We start from the raw sequence: 15,170 nt of genomic DNA on the forward strand, positions 1-15,170 counted from the left end.
GTCAACGGAAGCTTAATTTATTCATAGAAATTCTGTTAGAAAAGCACAATTCGAGGAAATGATGCGTCAGTCGGCGGAAAGACAGCGCGACAAGGGTACAGACTGCATTAGAAGGCGTCGGAGAGCGCGTGGAAGGGGCGCACGGCCAGGTCGACCGGCAAGTGGAAGTCGAAGGGGCTTAAATTGTCCAGCGACTGGCAGGCGTCCTCGAAATCTGCGAAAAATTAGGATAAACACTGGCGGTGTGAAATAATGCCGGCAGTGCGTACGGGTCTTCATGGCGTAGCTCCACGGCGTGTAGAAATCCTCCACGAGCGGCTGCGTGCAGTACATCAGGCGCAGCCACGGCGCCAAGGTCTTCTGGCTGCACAATACAAATGCCGCTTTTAACACGCCAATAAATAGGTCTAGATTAAACAGTCGTTTCAATACATTAATTTGTTCAGAACAGAAATTCACATGAATAAATCACTTGAGTCAAATTTATTAGGTAATGTCGAAATAAAAAAAAATGCTCTAATAGACAACATAGTTCAGCAGGTTTTCTCCGCCGATAAATAAATCCACTTCAGTAAAAAATTTCCAATTACTGCATTCAAATAAATAAAAATTAATCAGGTAATTCAACTAAACTGATACGGCTAAATGGGCGTAAAAATAAATCAGTCAACTGCAATAAATATGGGTATCCGTAATTCCGTATATTGAATTAAATACATGACTTATTCAAAATTCAATTGAAATGCCTCACTTGCATTTAAATCAGTAAATCAAAAATTTAATAAATACGGTTAAATTGAGCGTTTAGCTAAATGAACACATCTACACTTAACAGAAAAAATGACTCACTTATGCGTAAAACAGGCTAATTTCAATAAATAAATCAAGTCAGTAAATAGGGTAAATTACCGCAGATAAACAAATAAAATTCAAAGAAAAACACTGTACTTGAGCGCGCTGCAGACGAAGGCCTTCATGAGGGTGAGGGGAGTGCGCTGCAGTTTGCCGTGGACGTGCAGGATGTCGGCGATGCTGGCCAGGAGCGCTTCCGGCTGGTTGATCTGCCGGCTGCCCACGCTGGACAGCTGGAAGCTGTCGGCCAGACGCCGCGTCGCCGACCGGTTGAAATCCTCGCCTTTCTGTTTAAATAACACCACCGTCTCGCATTTTCCGTCTGATTAAATCCACCCGACCGGCGAAACTGACCTTGTACTGGAAATACTTGAGGATAAAATCCCAGGCATGCAGTTCCGTGGACTCGGGACGGCGGGAGACGCAGACCAGCCGCGGCACCAGGCTGGTTTCGTTGCTGACCTGTAGATAACGCGCATGACATTTACCGGCGATTTATAAAGAAATAATTCAGTCCACTGACGTGTGCCAGTCCGTGCTGCATCAGCGCGCACAACGCCAGCGTCAGGTCTTTGCGGATGGCTTTGTGCAGCTGCTCCTCAATCACCTGCTTCTCCGCCTAACAAATTCACACAAATGGGCAAATTCAAAATCAACAATAAAAAATTCAAATTAATATTGATTTTACAAAATGCACATTACAATCTAAATGTAATTCACATTAAGCAACTGGCAAAAATCAATTAAAAATGCATACAATTCAGATTATAAATTAAGGACGTTCAAATGATAATTGGCAAAAGTGAAATTTAATTTAACGAAATTAAAATTTAAATTAATAAAACTTAAATCAGAATTTTTGGCAAAACTTCTAAAATTTGTGGTTCATGACAATGTGCATAACCTCTTGCATCGCACGCCCATTACGACGGACTTTCAGTTTGGCGCGCTCCTGAGTTAAATCCAGGACCTGAGAGATGGCCAGTTCCAGTGCCGCGCGCGCATCCCTGTAACCACGATTTTCGCTGAATTTATTATTAATTATCTTTAGCTATTCATTATTTGTTAACTATTAATTTTCTACTTTTATCCTCTTGATTAATATCGCGTTTAAATATTTTCGTAGTTAAAACGAAGGAGAAGGGCGCACTGACGCACCCCCAGTGGTTGCCCTTGGAGGTGGTCTTCATGACGTTCTTGTGGAAGCGGCGCTGACTCCAACAGGTCCAGTTGCTCCAGGCCATCAGCTCCAGGACGCTGTAGGTGCGGCTGGCCATGCGCCGCAGTCCGCCCGGCGCGGTGGGGTCATTAAAGGTCACCGTCTTGTTCTTCCGCTCCCGCGCGGCGTCGCCCGGGGTCTCGCGGCGGATGACCGGCCGCGGCAGGCTGACGGTAGTTAGTGCCGACGGGGGAACTGGCTTCCCGGGACTTCCGGAGGATGACGGCGCTGAATAACGGAAAAATATCTAGATTATCGACGACGATGGAGAAATTCCAGGGAAAACCCCACCTTTATGGATGTGCTGGATGTAGCGCTCCAGGTCGTCGACGAAGGTCTGGAGGTTGGTCAGGGTGCGCTCCTGCGCGAGCTCCTTCTTCCGGTACGGGGAGATTATCTGTCACGACGTATTTAAAATCAATATACGCACGCGGTGAAATTAGTAAGCGGACGCACCGATTCGATCGCCTCGTCGACCTTCTGGCGCATCTCCTCCGGGGAGAGATGCTCCAGTCCGTCCAGACTGAGCTTGACGCGCTCCTGCAGGGTGCCGAGGATCATGCGCTGCTTCTCCAGAACGGCCAACGACGGCGCATCCGACTGGCCGCTCTGCCAAGAAAAATTAAAAAAACCGCTCAGTATTTTCCGTATCGACATTTTCATAACTTTACATTTTTTATTTTTTATTTAAGTACTTTAAATTTTAAAATTTTTTTATTTTATCGTTTTCTTAAGCCCATTAATATCTTATTTAATTTCTATATTTTTCAAGTGGTGTTATTTAATACTGTAATAATTATTTTCTACACGTTCATATATATTTTTTTATTTAATCCACATTTGTGTAATTTTATTAGACCCGTTATTAATAATTATTTGTGAGCCGTTCGTACCTCGTAGGCCCACTGCTCGACGTCGGTCAACTGGCGCTGCAGGCGCTGGATGAGCTCCTTGGTCTCCATCGCCTGTTGCTCGTAGTGCTGCGTGTGGTCCTCATCCGTCGTCTGCAATGCAGCGCAAACAATCACACCGCCTTTCTAAATGCAGCGCACCGGCAGTGACCAACCTCAATGGAGGCCCGACGCGGCGCCATACCCCGCACATCCGGGCAGCCTTCGAACGCGAACAGCTCCAGTTCTTTAATTAACTTCTGCAAAGTCACCCAATAATTATACGGTTGTATATGGTTCTAATTCTACCACATCGTACAAACTACAAAATATATTATGCCGAATTACGAGCGTTTCCTGTTTCATTTGGATGTAAAGAATAGAATTATGTATGCCGAATAGCATGCAGTGCCATGCACTTCCGGTGCGGTGTTTGCCTGTTAACTGTGGCATTAGCAATAAATTGTGCAGCGAATGTACCTCTTTGGCCTGCATGTCGTCGGCGAGGCTGATCTGTTTCAGCCGGAACTGGACCTGGGCGAAGTGCGTGGTCAGCGACATGAGCGAGGAGTTGAGCATCTCCTGCTCCTGCTCCATCTCCGTCAGCCGCGTCAGGTACTCGCTGTCCGACCTGTACCATACAACACTGCGTTCGAACAATGACATATTTATTTTGCATTTTATACAGTCGGACAATATTTACATATCAGATATCGTCACAGTAGTAATTCATTAATTTGTCATCCATTTGCTGGTTATTTTCATACTAGGTATTTGTGCTATTTCACAGATTATTATTATTTTTATCACTTCATGCCTGGTAACCCGCTACAGAACCAAAATTGTTCAGAACAAAAATTATCCAGATTAACAAATTGTTATTAAGCAAATAATTAACTGTTCGGCTTTTCCGCCGCCATTTGATAAATTATTATGTATGTTCAAATACAGAAATTAATTCGCTACTGTTGCATAAGCGGTCTCTTTCAACAGTAAAATAAGTAAATTAAAATAAACAAAGCAGCTGATTAAAAATCAATATTTCTATAAAACATAAATTTACCGATGTTGAACTAACTAAATTTACTGAAATAAAATTAATCCTATATTAACGAAATGAAAGTAAAATCATTTTTAAAAAATCAGATTTACTGAAATAAAATCCAAACAAATAATTACAACAAGATAGAGCCATAAATCTTTTAAAATAAAATCACAAAGTAAAATCTTCTCAACTGGCAGAAGCGAGAAAAAATGGCAAACCGTACAGGACGTAAATTTTACGTATCAGTTTCTAGTTGGTAAGTACCTGACGTCTAAATCGGCCAACGAGCAGACATCCTGCTCCTGCTCGAACACCATCAGATTCCCCCTCTCCGACGACGCGGACAGCGAGCGGTCCAGACTGGCCGTGTGCGACAGCGGCTGGGGATGCTCCTCCGCGTAGTCCACCAGTTCGGTTGATCCGCGACTGCCCGGCCAGCGCCAGGTTGCGCCCGTCCCCGATCCCTCCGACAGCGGCGCCGAGTCGGGCGCCGAGCGACTCAGGCTCTCCGTCTCCGCCAGCCACTCCGCGCCGCTGCATGGGATAGAGCGCGCGACCGGGCTCGTCCCGCTGCAGCTGTCGGGGGTGGGACGTGTCGCGGCGGAGGAGGGCGGGGAGGGGCAGGAGGCGAAGTCAAAATGGCTGCTGGCCAGCGTGAAGTCAGCCCAGCCCTGCTCGTCGGACGCGGACTCCTCCATCATCTTCCTGATCACACGGTGATGGATAATTTCCACCCAGTTATCACGCTAATAATTCCCAAATTAATGAGTCCAACTGGAGACGAGAGAAAGAGTGGAGAAATCACAGTTGCTTGTGGACTGCAGACGCGGAAGAACCTGCACGTTGATTCAGACTGCAAACATGTCAGAACACGAATGACAGCTGGGCAGCTGATTGGTCTGACCAACCGAGAACTCGATCACTCGCGCTTTCACTGTTTATTCCACTGACCAACCGGGAATTTATCGCTTGCGCTTTCTCGTATACGCAGATTGTTTATCCCACTTCCATAAAAAACCCCGATTCAGTATGTAATTAAACCACGTCCCGGAATTTTTCCCTTAAGAATATAAAGAGCAACAGCAAGGTGAAAATATCCACGAGCAAGAAGGCGATAGAAATGGAGTCGATCAAGTGCTGTACAGTTACTAGTACAGTATCGTAGACAAGAGCGGAAGTGCAACGCGATTGTTTTGTGATGGTAATACCTGGAATCAGTTGCGCCGATCCGCGCCAGCTGTTAATCAAGAAAATCACTACCTGCAGCACGCCGATAGATGACCTCAGCTGGCAGGGATAAAGCGCACATATGGTGCTGACGAGTGGAGTGTGATAAATCCAGCATAATCACCGCCGACAAAACCACGGCGTTTCTCAATGCGGATGAATTCAGCTAAGTAATCCGGTACGGAATGCGATTCTGACGGAATGCACTGTAATTTGTGCCAGTGGGCTCATTCTGTCCGCTGACGCCTGCTAGAAAATCGATACGCCTGTGGAACGGCGGCAGCGCATCCCGGGCGTGTCCGGCAGACAGAAAATCGATCAAATGTGCAATGCGTCATTTCTTTGATGGGTGCGTCGTACTAATTCAACAAACGCCGTCCTCGCAACATAGCATTTTTTATTTCCTTTTTCTTTGCCAGTTTTTCATTTAATGTTCTACATTACAATTTTTTCAATATATTTTTTATTGCTTACTTATTTTCAAGATTATTTGCATTTTATTTTTATTATTTTAGCATTCGCTTATTTCCTTCGTTCAATTGTTTGTTTTTTTTTTCGTAAGTTACAGTATAAGTAAAACTGTAATCACAATAAGCGCAACACAATCGTGTAAATCACAGAAAAATAAACCGGCAAAAAAAGCGCTGTAGTGGAAGGACTGACTGTTATGTCGCAGTATAAACATGAACAAGGTACTTTCATTTATCTGAATATTTCAGTGATATTGATTGCTGTACTTTTCCCCGTGTAACATTCACTTCCGGTTCCCGCCGGCGGCTTCCACTGTCAGACGACGCCGGCCGCCGCGCAGTCTGGCAGTGGAGTTGGCTTACGACTGGCCGCTCATTTTTGACTCTGCCGCACAGGTGTACAATTGTGTACTCACGTATGTATTCTGCACGTTGTCGAACTCGCATTGTCGAACTGGCAATCAGTACGGGCATTATGCGTAAGTAATAATATAATCTCATTTCATTTAATTTCTACTGTATGTTGCTTGTCCCATATAGTATCTGTCGGTGGCTAAGTTGATGCCGTAAATGAAATGATGAAAGTGTAAACGGACCACCATCAATAATTATTTCAAGGAAAACAGACAAAGACCGACAATCCTAAGAAACCTAAGAAAATCTAAGAAAAACAGAGAAGCGTGAGAGGCCAAGATGTACGGTGGACTAAGTGTCAGGTGGCCGAAGTGGCAGTGTACCAGCAGTCTAGGGTGAACGTCGCATTTCCTAATACATGACAGTAAGGTCAAAGGTCAACATCATCCCACGGATCAGCTCACCAGCATAGCCACAACCGCAACAGCCTCTTACTGTAACCGTTGCGAGCTGACACGGGGCATTGATATTGAGCCCAGAAATGTACGTTGCTTACAAAACTGCAGTTGTACTCTGTATTCGCATACACAAGACAGTAGCTGCTATCGCGGATTACAGTATTGGGGTTTAATGTGTGCAAGATACAAATGCAATCAACGGCGTGGTAGGACGAACAGCAGCGAGAACGTTTCTCTAAGCTCCTCAACGGTCAGACTTGATTAAGTAGCTGGAAATGTAGCAGGCCTCACAGTGAGCCAGTGACGCGGTGGCGCGCCAGTGCTAAGAGAACATACACCGTCAACTTGCAATAGGTCCGCACTGGCACCTGGTAAAGCTGCTGGAGCTGAGCCTCGTCCTCCTGCGGCACGAAGTCGATGGACGTCCAGGTCCAGGAGTGGGGATCCTTGGGTTCAGTGCTAGGCAAACAACAAGCTAAACAGCTGCCCATCGCTATCGTAAAAAAAAAGACAAATTAAAAGAAACAAATATAAAGACTTACTAGTGCAGCAGTAAGCGGAGGAACTGGGCGTAGAACGGACTGAGTGTGGCCCAGCTGGCCAGCATGGACGCCACGCAGTCCCGCATGTCGGCCGACACATCCGGCACCGCGGCCTCCATGGCGGCCCGCATGGTACTGAAGTGGACCGTGTCCGTCCGGGCGCCGTCAAAGCGCACCAACGGCAGCGCCAGCGGCACCCGGGGCGGTCGGTCGTGCGGCACCAGGGGAAAACCCCCCCAGAAATCGTTCATGACGTAGTCAACCAGGACCAGTTGATGGCAGACGTCGAGCAGCGGCGATAAGCAGCGCATGGGCCGGAAATAATAGCAGCGAAATTCCCAGTTGGTGATGCATTGATGTAGCACGATGCGCTGCAGTTTCCCGCTCGGTGGGGAATGGACAGCGCGTGTTACGAAGCCGATCACACTAACATCCCTCTCCGCGCTCCCCGGGCGGCGGTCGAAGCAGTGGGTGGCGCGCAGACCCGGCCGCCAGCGGGTGACGGCCAGGGTTCGCACCGCCGGCCGCAGTGTGTGGCGCAAGAGCACGGCGAGACGGTACATGTCGTCGTAGTGGTTAACGCTGGCCACGTGCCGGCTCTGGTCCAGGATGATGGCCGCCGGGCTGAAGTGCGTCCACACCGCCTCCCACACCGGGCTGGCTCTACAAGGATGCGTATGCAGCAGCAGCTGAACAAATAGCGTGCTTTTTAAGGTTATCCCTTTTTCGGCTTTTACCGTTCGCGAATGTAGAGCAACCAAAGTTAAACCGTCTAACGGCATTTTTGCAAATTTTAAAAAAATTTACACTTTAGTGTTATTCATATGAAAACATGGGGAAACTCTGGTTCGGTGTAAATACGAACGCCAAAATCATATGCGTAGTGCGTTTACCTGTAAAATCAGAAAAAAATTGGTACTGTAGCCGCCCACACAAGTTAGACCACAGAGTCGGTATACGGGAAAAAAGCGCAGCAAATATACCAACTCTAACCGGGCAAAATGCACGGTTTTTTGACTACGTTCTCAGACGTTCTAATAAGTTTTAAATTCACAATTTGACTGAAGAGACTGTGTTTTCTAGCATTAAACTTAAAGGAAGCAAAAACATTTAGATCTTTGATCATTTGGTTGATAAACCAGATTTGTTGTGGTTTTTGGGGTGCCCCTGGCAGGGTAGGGGTGATTTAGCGTTGCACCAAGGAGCGTTACTCTGTACGGGGATGATTATTGCGAGATGCAGAGCGGAATAACTCCAGGAAAATAATAAGGAATAACGAAGAAGTCGTGATTTCAAATTCAATCATTCAGTTTTCCAAGAAAAAATGATCGCTGACAATCAAATGGTTGCTTGGTACGGCAGCCGTGCATTTTGCCCGGTTAGAGTAGGTATATTTGCTGCGCTTTTTTCCCGTATACCGACTCTGTGGTCTAACTTGTGCGGGCGGCTACAGTACATGATGAGATTTTTGGTTCACTGAATGCATTTAAATATTTCGGAATATTATTTTTCCACATATCACCAACCGGATGTTGCGAGCGCAAACGGTTTCGGCGCAATTCATACCTCTATACAAATCTCATCTGGCTAGAGAATGTCATGGAACAGGGTAAAAAAAGTGTCCGAGACTGCTCGAAAGCGCGAAAGCGGAACCTCCCTTCAATTTACAGGAATATAATGCGGCACACTTCCCTTAGATGTATACAATTAACCTTACAGCGATGCTCCTAGCTTACCTCCGAAGTGCAGCTTGGCTGCAGACATCCACACAATCCAGCACATCCCGGAGTATTTCTCCCGGCAGATCGGTGATGCATGGTTGCGTGTCCTGGCCGATATCTGCAACACATAATGCTGCATTAACAGTACTCTCAGTAGCGACAACATAACATTTATTCGTAACTTTCGAATTAAATCTTCACACGACTATGAGTTTCGAAACAAATTGCACACAAACGCAAATCTCCCAAAAGCATAACATTGCAGGCAGTGTTTGTTCTGCAAACATAAACAGCGTGTGTCGTAACAAGTGACTACTACTACTCGTACATATGGTCGTTTAAGTGAAACACCCGAAATATCATTTTCCACAAACCGATTTTCTTTCGGATTTTTTCCTCATCCGATTAAACCGAACGTACCCTTTACAGAGTACTTGAAATTTTTAAAAATGCTTGAACCATTTTTTGCAAATGCGTCGTAAAGAAATCGGTGACGAAAGCGTTTTAGCCACGCCACCACTGCCACTGCACTACGCTCAAATAACTGCTGCCACCGCTCATGTGCGGCTGCTAATTCAGTTCAAGTAAATTTATGTTCAACTGAATTTCTTCCTTCGCTTCTTTGAAGTTGGTGTCTTTAAGCTGAATGTTTCTTTATTCACCTGTGGTACAACGTAATATTAGATGATCAAAAAAACATCACAATTTTACAACATTAAAACTTCGTTTAATTTTTCTGCTCCTTCCATTGTTCCCAAAACTGAGGCCGTGTTCCCCCGCTGTATCGTCAACGACAATCTTTGACGTAGAAGCTGAATTAGATTTAGTCTAAATAAACTTCTTCTCCGGCGACGGTACAGCCGCCCATGTATGGCGGTGGTTGCAATTATTATAGCGTAGTGCAGTGGCAATTATGGCGTGGCTAAAAAGCTTTCGTCACCGAATTCTTTACGACGTATTTGCAAGAAAACGGTTCAAGCTTTTTTAAAAATTTCAGGTACTCTGTAAAGAGTACGTCCTGTTTAACCGAATGAGGAAAAAATCCGAAAGAACATCGGTTTGTGGAAAATGATATTTCAAGTGTTTTACTTAAGCGACCATCGCCCATTCACTTATCATAGTGTTTCACTTAAACGACCATACGAGTAGTGATCGTGAGTAGTCTATAGTATGGCCCTAAATAAGAATACCTCTTGGCCGCAGCCAGTTGTTGTCGGCCTCTATGGGTAGGACAACCGCCAGTGCGCCGCACTCAAAGCATCGCTGAACACAGTCAGCCAAAACTTGCTCCGTCCAGTGATACCGGTCATCCAGCCGTTCCTCGTATTCCCAGCAGACGAATAATGCGCTGTTCCTCTCCAGACGGAAAAAGAAGCGTTCAGAGTAGCCATTGCCCGAGTTAAGACACCAGTCGCCAGTGCGCTGTAAATCGCGGCGTGCACGTCTGATTTCGTAGTACACACGGTTCTCGTCGACGGCGTTAACGCGGTCGGCATGGGCCGCCGGCACGGGCAGCGGCACCCGGTACCGTACGTAGGCGCCGTCTCGGCGGGAGGCCCCGCCCAGCGTACGCACTGGCTGATCAAGCAGCAACTGTAACACATGGATCAAGTGCCGCGAGCGGCCGACACTGGTCTCCACGTGCCATAGAGCGCCCGGATGGGCGCTGACAGCGGTGCGATCCACCACGATCGCCGCTTCCCACACCAGCGGCTCGTGGCGGTTGGCGCGCAGCGCAACGTGGACGCGATCACCGCAGCCAGCATGCCACAACGGGTGCTCGTACAGCCGGTGCGCGGCAATCCAGCGCGCTGGCAGTGTGTCGCAGTGGAAGCTGATGTACAGCTCGTCGCCCGCATCCGACACGTCCTCCACGAAGCCCACACACCACACGTCCTCATGCTGTGGATGCTGCAGTACAACGGTGTTGGCGCGGGCCACACTGCGGCCCAGTCGACGGCATTCGGGAGGCGGATCGTCCCGGTGGTGCAGATGCCGGCAGGGGGCGGCCGTGGCGGCGTCCATTCCCGCGGCACCGTGGATGTTAGTCGGACCTAGACCGGGTGTCCATAGCTAGAAGACCCTCATTCCGCTCTCCCTTTCCATTAAAAGAGTTGTAGTACAAGCCTGTCCGGATGATAAGCACGATAGAGAACAGCGAAAAATGTAAATTCATGGGTTACGCCAAACAACATGCTACGTCCCGCCACGCCTTTTATACACATTACATGCGTTTGGCTGGCTGGTGGTTTGGTGCATGCCATATATTTTATTGAGTATAATGTAGTCTAGCTGAACCTGCCTGCTCAACTCTGCCTCTCTGTCTGTTCAGCTAGACTACGGTATAATCGTAATTGCCTGGCGAAAGGTGGCTAGAAAACGGTCGGTGCAGTAAGGGGCAATCTGACTGCGGAAGCCATTTACGCACTGTGGTAAGGGGGGATCCATAAATTACGTACGCAGCGAACCAGGGAGGGACGGGTCAGAAAAACGTGACAAACTGTGACGGCCCCGGCGAACCCAGGGGGGAGGGGGTGGTCAGCTCCATGTATTACGACTGAGCGAACCAGGGGGGAGGGGTCAAGCAGACGTGACGGACCGCTACGAAGGGGGAGGGAGGGGTGAAAAAACCGTGGTTTTCTGCGTACGTAATTTATGGATGCCCCCTAAACGTAGTGTACATAGTGGGCCTAGTGGCCATCGTGCTAAGCGCGAATAGCGCGCTCAGTATTCATTAGCTGTACCTTTACGTGCTCATTATCCGGACGGGCTTGTACAAGTAGTGATTCCCAAGAAACTACGCGAATCGGAGCCGGTCGGATCCACGGTGCACCAAGACGATTTCAATCTTTCACTGCAGTTGGCTGCCGTTACCCACTTCCCACCGAAAAGTGTCGATCTGAAGAATGTACAGTATGTACAGTAAGACGTACAACATGCTTTATTATTCAGTATCTTGTAATATGTAAACTATGATACAGTACAATCTGATATCATATGTACGTAATAAAGACATCCCTGTTTACTATAGTACAGTACTTACGTTAATTACTGGATGTTTAATTCGGCAATGGCCAGTTCACATAACAATAAGCTTGCGCTGGTAGAAACTAATTAAAATGATTGAAAATTTAAACAGTAAAACAGACTGCTGACCCTCCTTGGGGGCAAACATCCACTCACGCACCCCAATGTTAGGGGGCCAGTTTTCAGGGGCAAACATCTTATCCGATTCGTGAGCAAATGAACCAACACGCGCAAAGAGATTCTTGCGGCCCTTTTAGCAGAATAGATAGACACAAATCTAACAGAGATCCCGTTTGATTCAATGACGCGTTTGAAATCTTTGCTGTAATCATCTAGTGACGAATGGTTGGTCTGCTCCAGAGGGGGGATGCCATGCAGACAGAAGTCCTTTTTCTCTTTCTCTTTGTCTGTCTTGAGGGAACGTTTCGTCTGCAGTGCTGACATTACGATGTCTTCGCTGGAGGCCGAACCGACACTGCGCGCACCGCGAACCAGTTTCTTCTTCGCTACTGTCGACCATGAGTTCCGCGTATTTGACGAATTCAGAGAAGGACTATCAAAACACGGAGGGACCACAGGAATCTCTGGGGTTGACAACTGGGTTTGTTGACTTCCAAGTGAGGGTGAGGGGAAACTTTCGTCAAAGCTTTCGAAAACAGGATCCTTGACAGGCGTCATCGTGGTCGATCGAAACCCTTTGGGCTGAAGCGCTAATCGACCAACTTCGACGGTGTCCGAGGAGGATGCTGCTTGGATACCTTTCATGGCTTTGACTTCGTTACTGAGGTTATTCGCACAATGGAAGCAAGCTCATCATACTTCTTCCGACTTTCCGCTAGCTGGGCTTCCACTGAGCTGAGCTGAGATTTAGGTCGCTGATTTTCCAGAGTCGCTTCTGCAACCAAGCTCGGGGCATGTTCCTGGATGAGCTGAGTTATCATCGGGGGAACGTAGTCTTGGATGAGATCTTTTGCTGGGTTCAAGGCCGCATTCGGATTTTCCCAAACATTAATCAGATCATTAAATATGGCTGGCATAAGCTTTCGTAGCAAAGGTATCAGCTTGGCGAAGGACCACTGGTTTGCTGGTGTGCCATCAGGGAAAACGTCGAAGAACGACTGGCTGCGGCTGGAAGTCCTCCGTTTTCCCAGTGGCTGCATCAGCCATGGTAGTCACAATAAAAAAACAACAATAAAACAACAACTTACGTTAATTGAAAATAAAATACATAAACATTAGTTTTTGTTTAATGCGCTACTAAATCAGTACGGTATTATTAACATTTTACTGTTCTGTTAACTGTCATAATATTACTAAACACAGAGGTATCCAATCGACTAACATGACGTCACGGCAGCGCACCTGCACTGTGCGTCGGAGTGGGCAACCCCTGCGGGTTTGGCACTTTTCGAAACTCCCAAATTCATACAACTTGTTCGTACTATGGCTCAAAAAATGGAGGAAAAAATTTCAAGTTTGTGAAGCGAAAGTTGGCTAGTAAAAAGTTATCAGGGAAACGAAAAATGCGATTTATGTAATTGTTTGCGTGCGTTTGCGATTTATGTAATTCAGGTTTAGCACTGAGGTCTATGAGGCTGTTTGCCATAGACCGCTACGGTAAACAAAAATATTGATTTTTTCATTGTGATCAAATCAAAACAATTAAAATGTAATCAATTAATCAAAACAGAACATCCAGAACTCTAATCAGTCAATTAAAACAACCAAACAGTTAGATTTTTTATCAACTGAAGTAGTTTTGTTTAGCATTGATGTCTATGGCAAGCTGCCTCGTAGACCTCAATGCTAAACGAGAATTACATAATCGTGAAGTTTCCGCTTTCTTGATAACTTTCTACTCGCCAGCTTTCGCATTGGCAAACTTAAAATTTTTTCCTCCATTTTTTGAGCCATAGTACGAACAAGTTGTTTGAATCTGAGAGTTTTGAAAAGTACCAAACCCGCAGGGGCTGCTTACTCCGACGCATGGTGCAGGTTATCTACCGTGACGTCATCGTACAAGGTGCAAGCTCGATTGGATACCTGTCAGTTTAGTAATATTATGCTACTGTTCAAAGAACTACACAAATCAGTCAACACTCAACAGTGACAGCCGACAGGCGATAACAAGCCTTACCAACTGTAACTAGCATACTCGTACATGCATACTTCTACTAGAGTAACGGGCAAGTACGTAAAAGTTCACTAAAATTTAATACAAGAACCCCGCATCTATAGTTTAAGTTGTATCGACTGGTATTAGAACTGATGCCTGCTTCCGGACAAAACAAAACATGTCATCCGGTCTTCTGTCTGCAAAAAACCTTTACTGCGCCGGCTGCGGGCATGACACATGGGCGCGGGCCGCGTAATTTTCTGCAGAGATATGGCTGCAACTACCGTCTCGTACGTATAAGCATTGCCCTACGGGCCTACTGGTCAGGTCCCTCGCATCGACTGGATCTCTGCCTAGCCACATTTGCGCCGTTTAGTTTACTATGGCTTTAATGCGAGCATTATCCCACATCCCAAACGTCAGTGCGCGTTTTCCTATCCCATCGCTAATCGATATGAGCGGAAAATAATTACAATACAATGTTCACTTACTGCAACAAAGAACTGCAGGTATAAGGTATATCACTTCAGCACGAGCTCCAAAGCCCCCGCGGATGTATTACGAGTACCTACTGTACAAAAGTATGCAAATACGAACAGTCTATAATTTTATAGTATGCATTTATTAAATAAATAAGTACACACAGAACTACACAGTACACAACCTTCCCCGTGCTGCTCCAGTCACTTCGCTGACTGAGTACATTACAGTAACTTCTAATCAACATTCGCTGCATTCTAACCAACTTCTAATCAACAGGCTGATTCAGCACAGTATGCATTTAAATATTCAGCACAGTATGCATTAATTTTATGCACTATGCACTATGCAGTACTGGCAGTACGAAGGATAGACGCTGTCACGCTAGAAGCTGACTGGAGAATTACAGCCTACAGAGAAGGTATACGTATCATGCGACACACACTACTCGACTCACCACTGACTTGAGTGACTTCCCTTTAGCTGTAATTGCTAAGCTAGCGCAACCCGTTGGGCCGTTGGCTGTATAGTGTATACGAGTTAGAGTCCGTAAATCGTCATTTTGACGAAGCTTAACGAACGTTAACGAAACGAATCGTCAAGCCCCGCGCATGTTTTACGGACTTCTGAGCACCGCTTCGTTAGTTTCGTTATAAGAAAATGTATTCTCGCTTCGCGAAGTTATATTGAAATTTTGGAGTCGCTTTCTCTTCGTCAAAAAGATACCGATGTGGAATTTAGAAAATAAAATAAATTATTTTCCAATTGT

General features: G+C 46.3%; 2 protein-coding genes across 5 annotated transcripts; both read right to left on the reverse strand.

Moving 5' to 3' along the window:
• Window positions 1-21: 21 nt before the first annotated feature.
• On the reverse strand, window positions 22-5,442 carry LOC129601777 (RUN domain-containing protein 1-like). The gene is made up of 13 exons (XM_055500661.1): window positions 4,271-5,442; window positions 3,442-3,592; window positions 3,138-3,221; window positions 2,965-3,075; window positions 2,528-2,680; window positions 2,363-2,468; window positions 2,011-2,299; window positions 1,757-1,859; window positions 1,376-1,471; window positions 1,207-1,314; window positions 949-1,139; window positions 270-364; window positions 22-214 (listed from the first exon to the last, which is right to left on the reverse strand). Exons 1-13 carry the CDS (start codon window positions 4,705-4,707, stop codon window positions 108-110), a joined length of 2,031 nt encoding a protein of 676 aa, XP_055356636.1. The 5' UTR covers window positions 4,708-5,442; the 3' UTR covers window positions 22-107.
• An 856-nt stretch (window positions 5,443-6,298) lies between these two features.
• LOC129601782 (uncharacterized) lies at window positions 6,299-14,727 on the reverse strand. Of its 4 annotated transcripts, XM_055500673.1 has the most exons (8): window positions 14,586-14,727; window positions 14,413-14,492; window positions 11,822-12,959; window positions 11,523-11,677; window positions 9,969-10,905; window positions 8,794-8,896; window positions 7,058-7,720; window positions 6,299-6,974 (listed from the first exon to the last, which is right to left on the reverse strand). In XM_055500673.1, exons 5-8 carry the CDS (start codon window positions 10,801-10,803, stop codon window positions 6,803-6,805), a joined length of 1,773 nt encoding a protein of 590 aa, XP_055356648.1. In that variant the 5' UTR covers window positions 10,804-10,905; window positions 11,523-11,677; window positions 11,822-12,959; window positions 14,413-14,492; window positions 14,586-14,727; the 3' UTR covers window positions 6,299-6,802. The 4 variants fall into 4 exon arrangements, with proteins under 4 accessions (XP_055356648.1, XP_055356647.1, XP_055356646.1 ...); XM_055500672.1 differs by lacking the exon at window positions 11,822-12,959; XM_055500671.1 differs by having other exon boundaries at window positions 14,413-14,657.
• Between the last annotated feature and the right edge of the window lie 443 nt (window positions 14,728-15,170).

This window comes from Paramacrobiotus metropolitanus, unplaced genomic scaffold, assembly GCF_019649055.1.
Source record: "Paramacrobiotus metropolitanus isolate TYO unplaced genomic scaffold, Prichtersi_v1.0 Parri_scaffold0000276, whole genome shotgun sequence".
Lineage (NCBI taxonomy): Eukaryota > Metazoa > Tardigrada > Eutardigrada > Parachela > Macrobiotidae > Paramacrobiotus > Paramacrobiotus metropolitanus.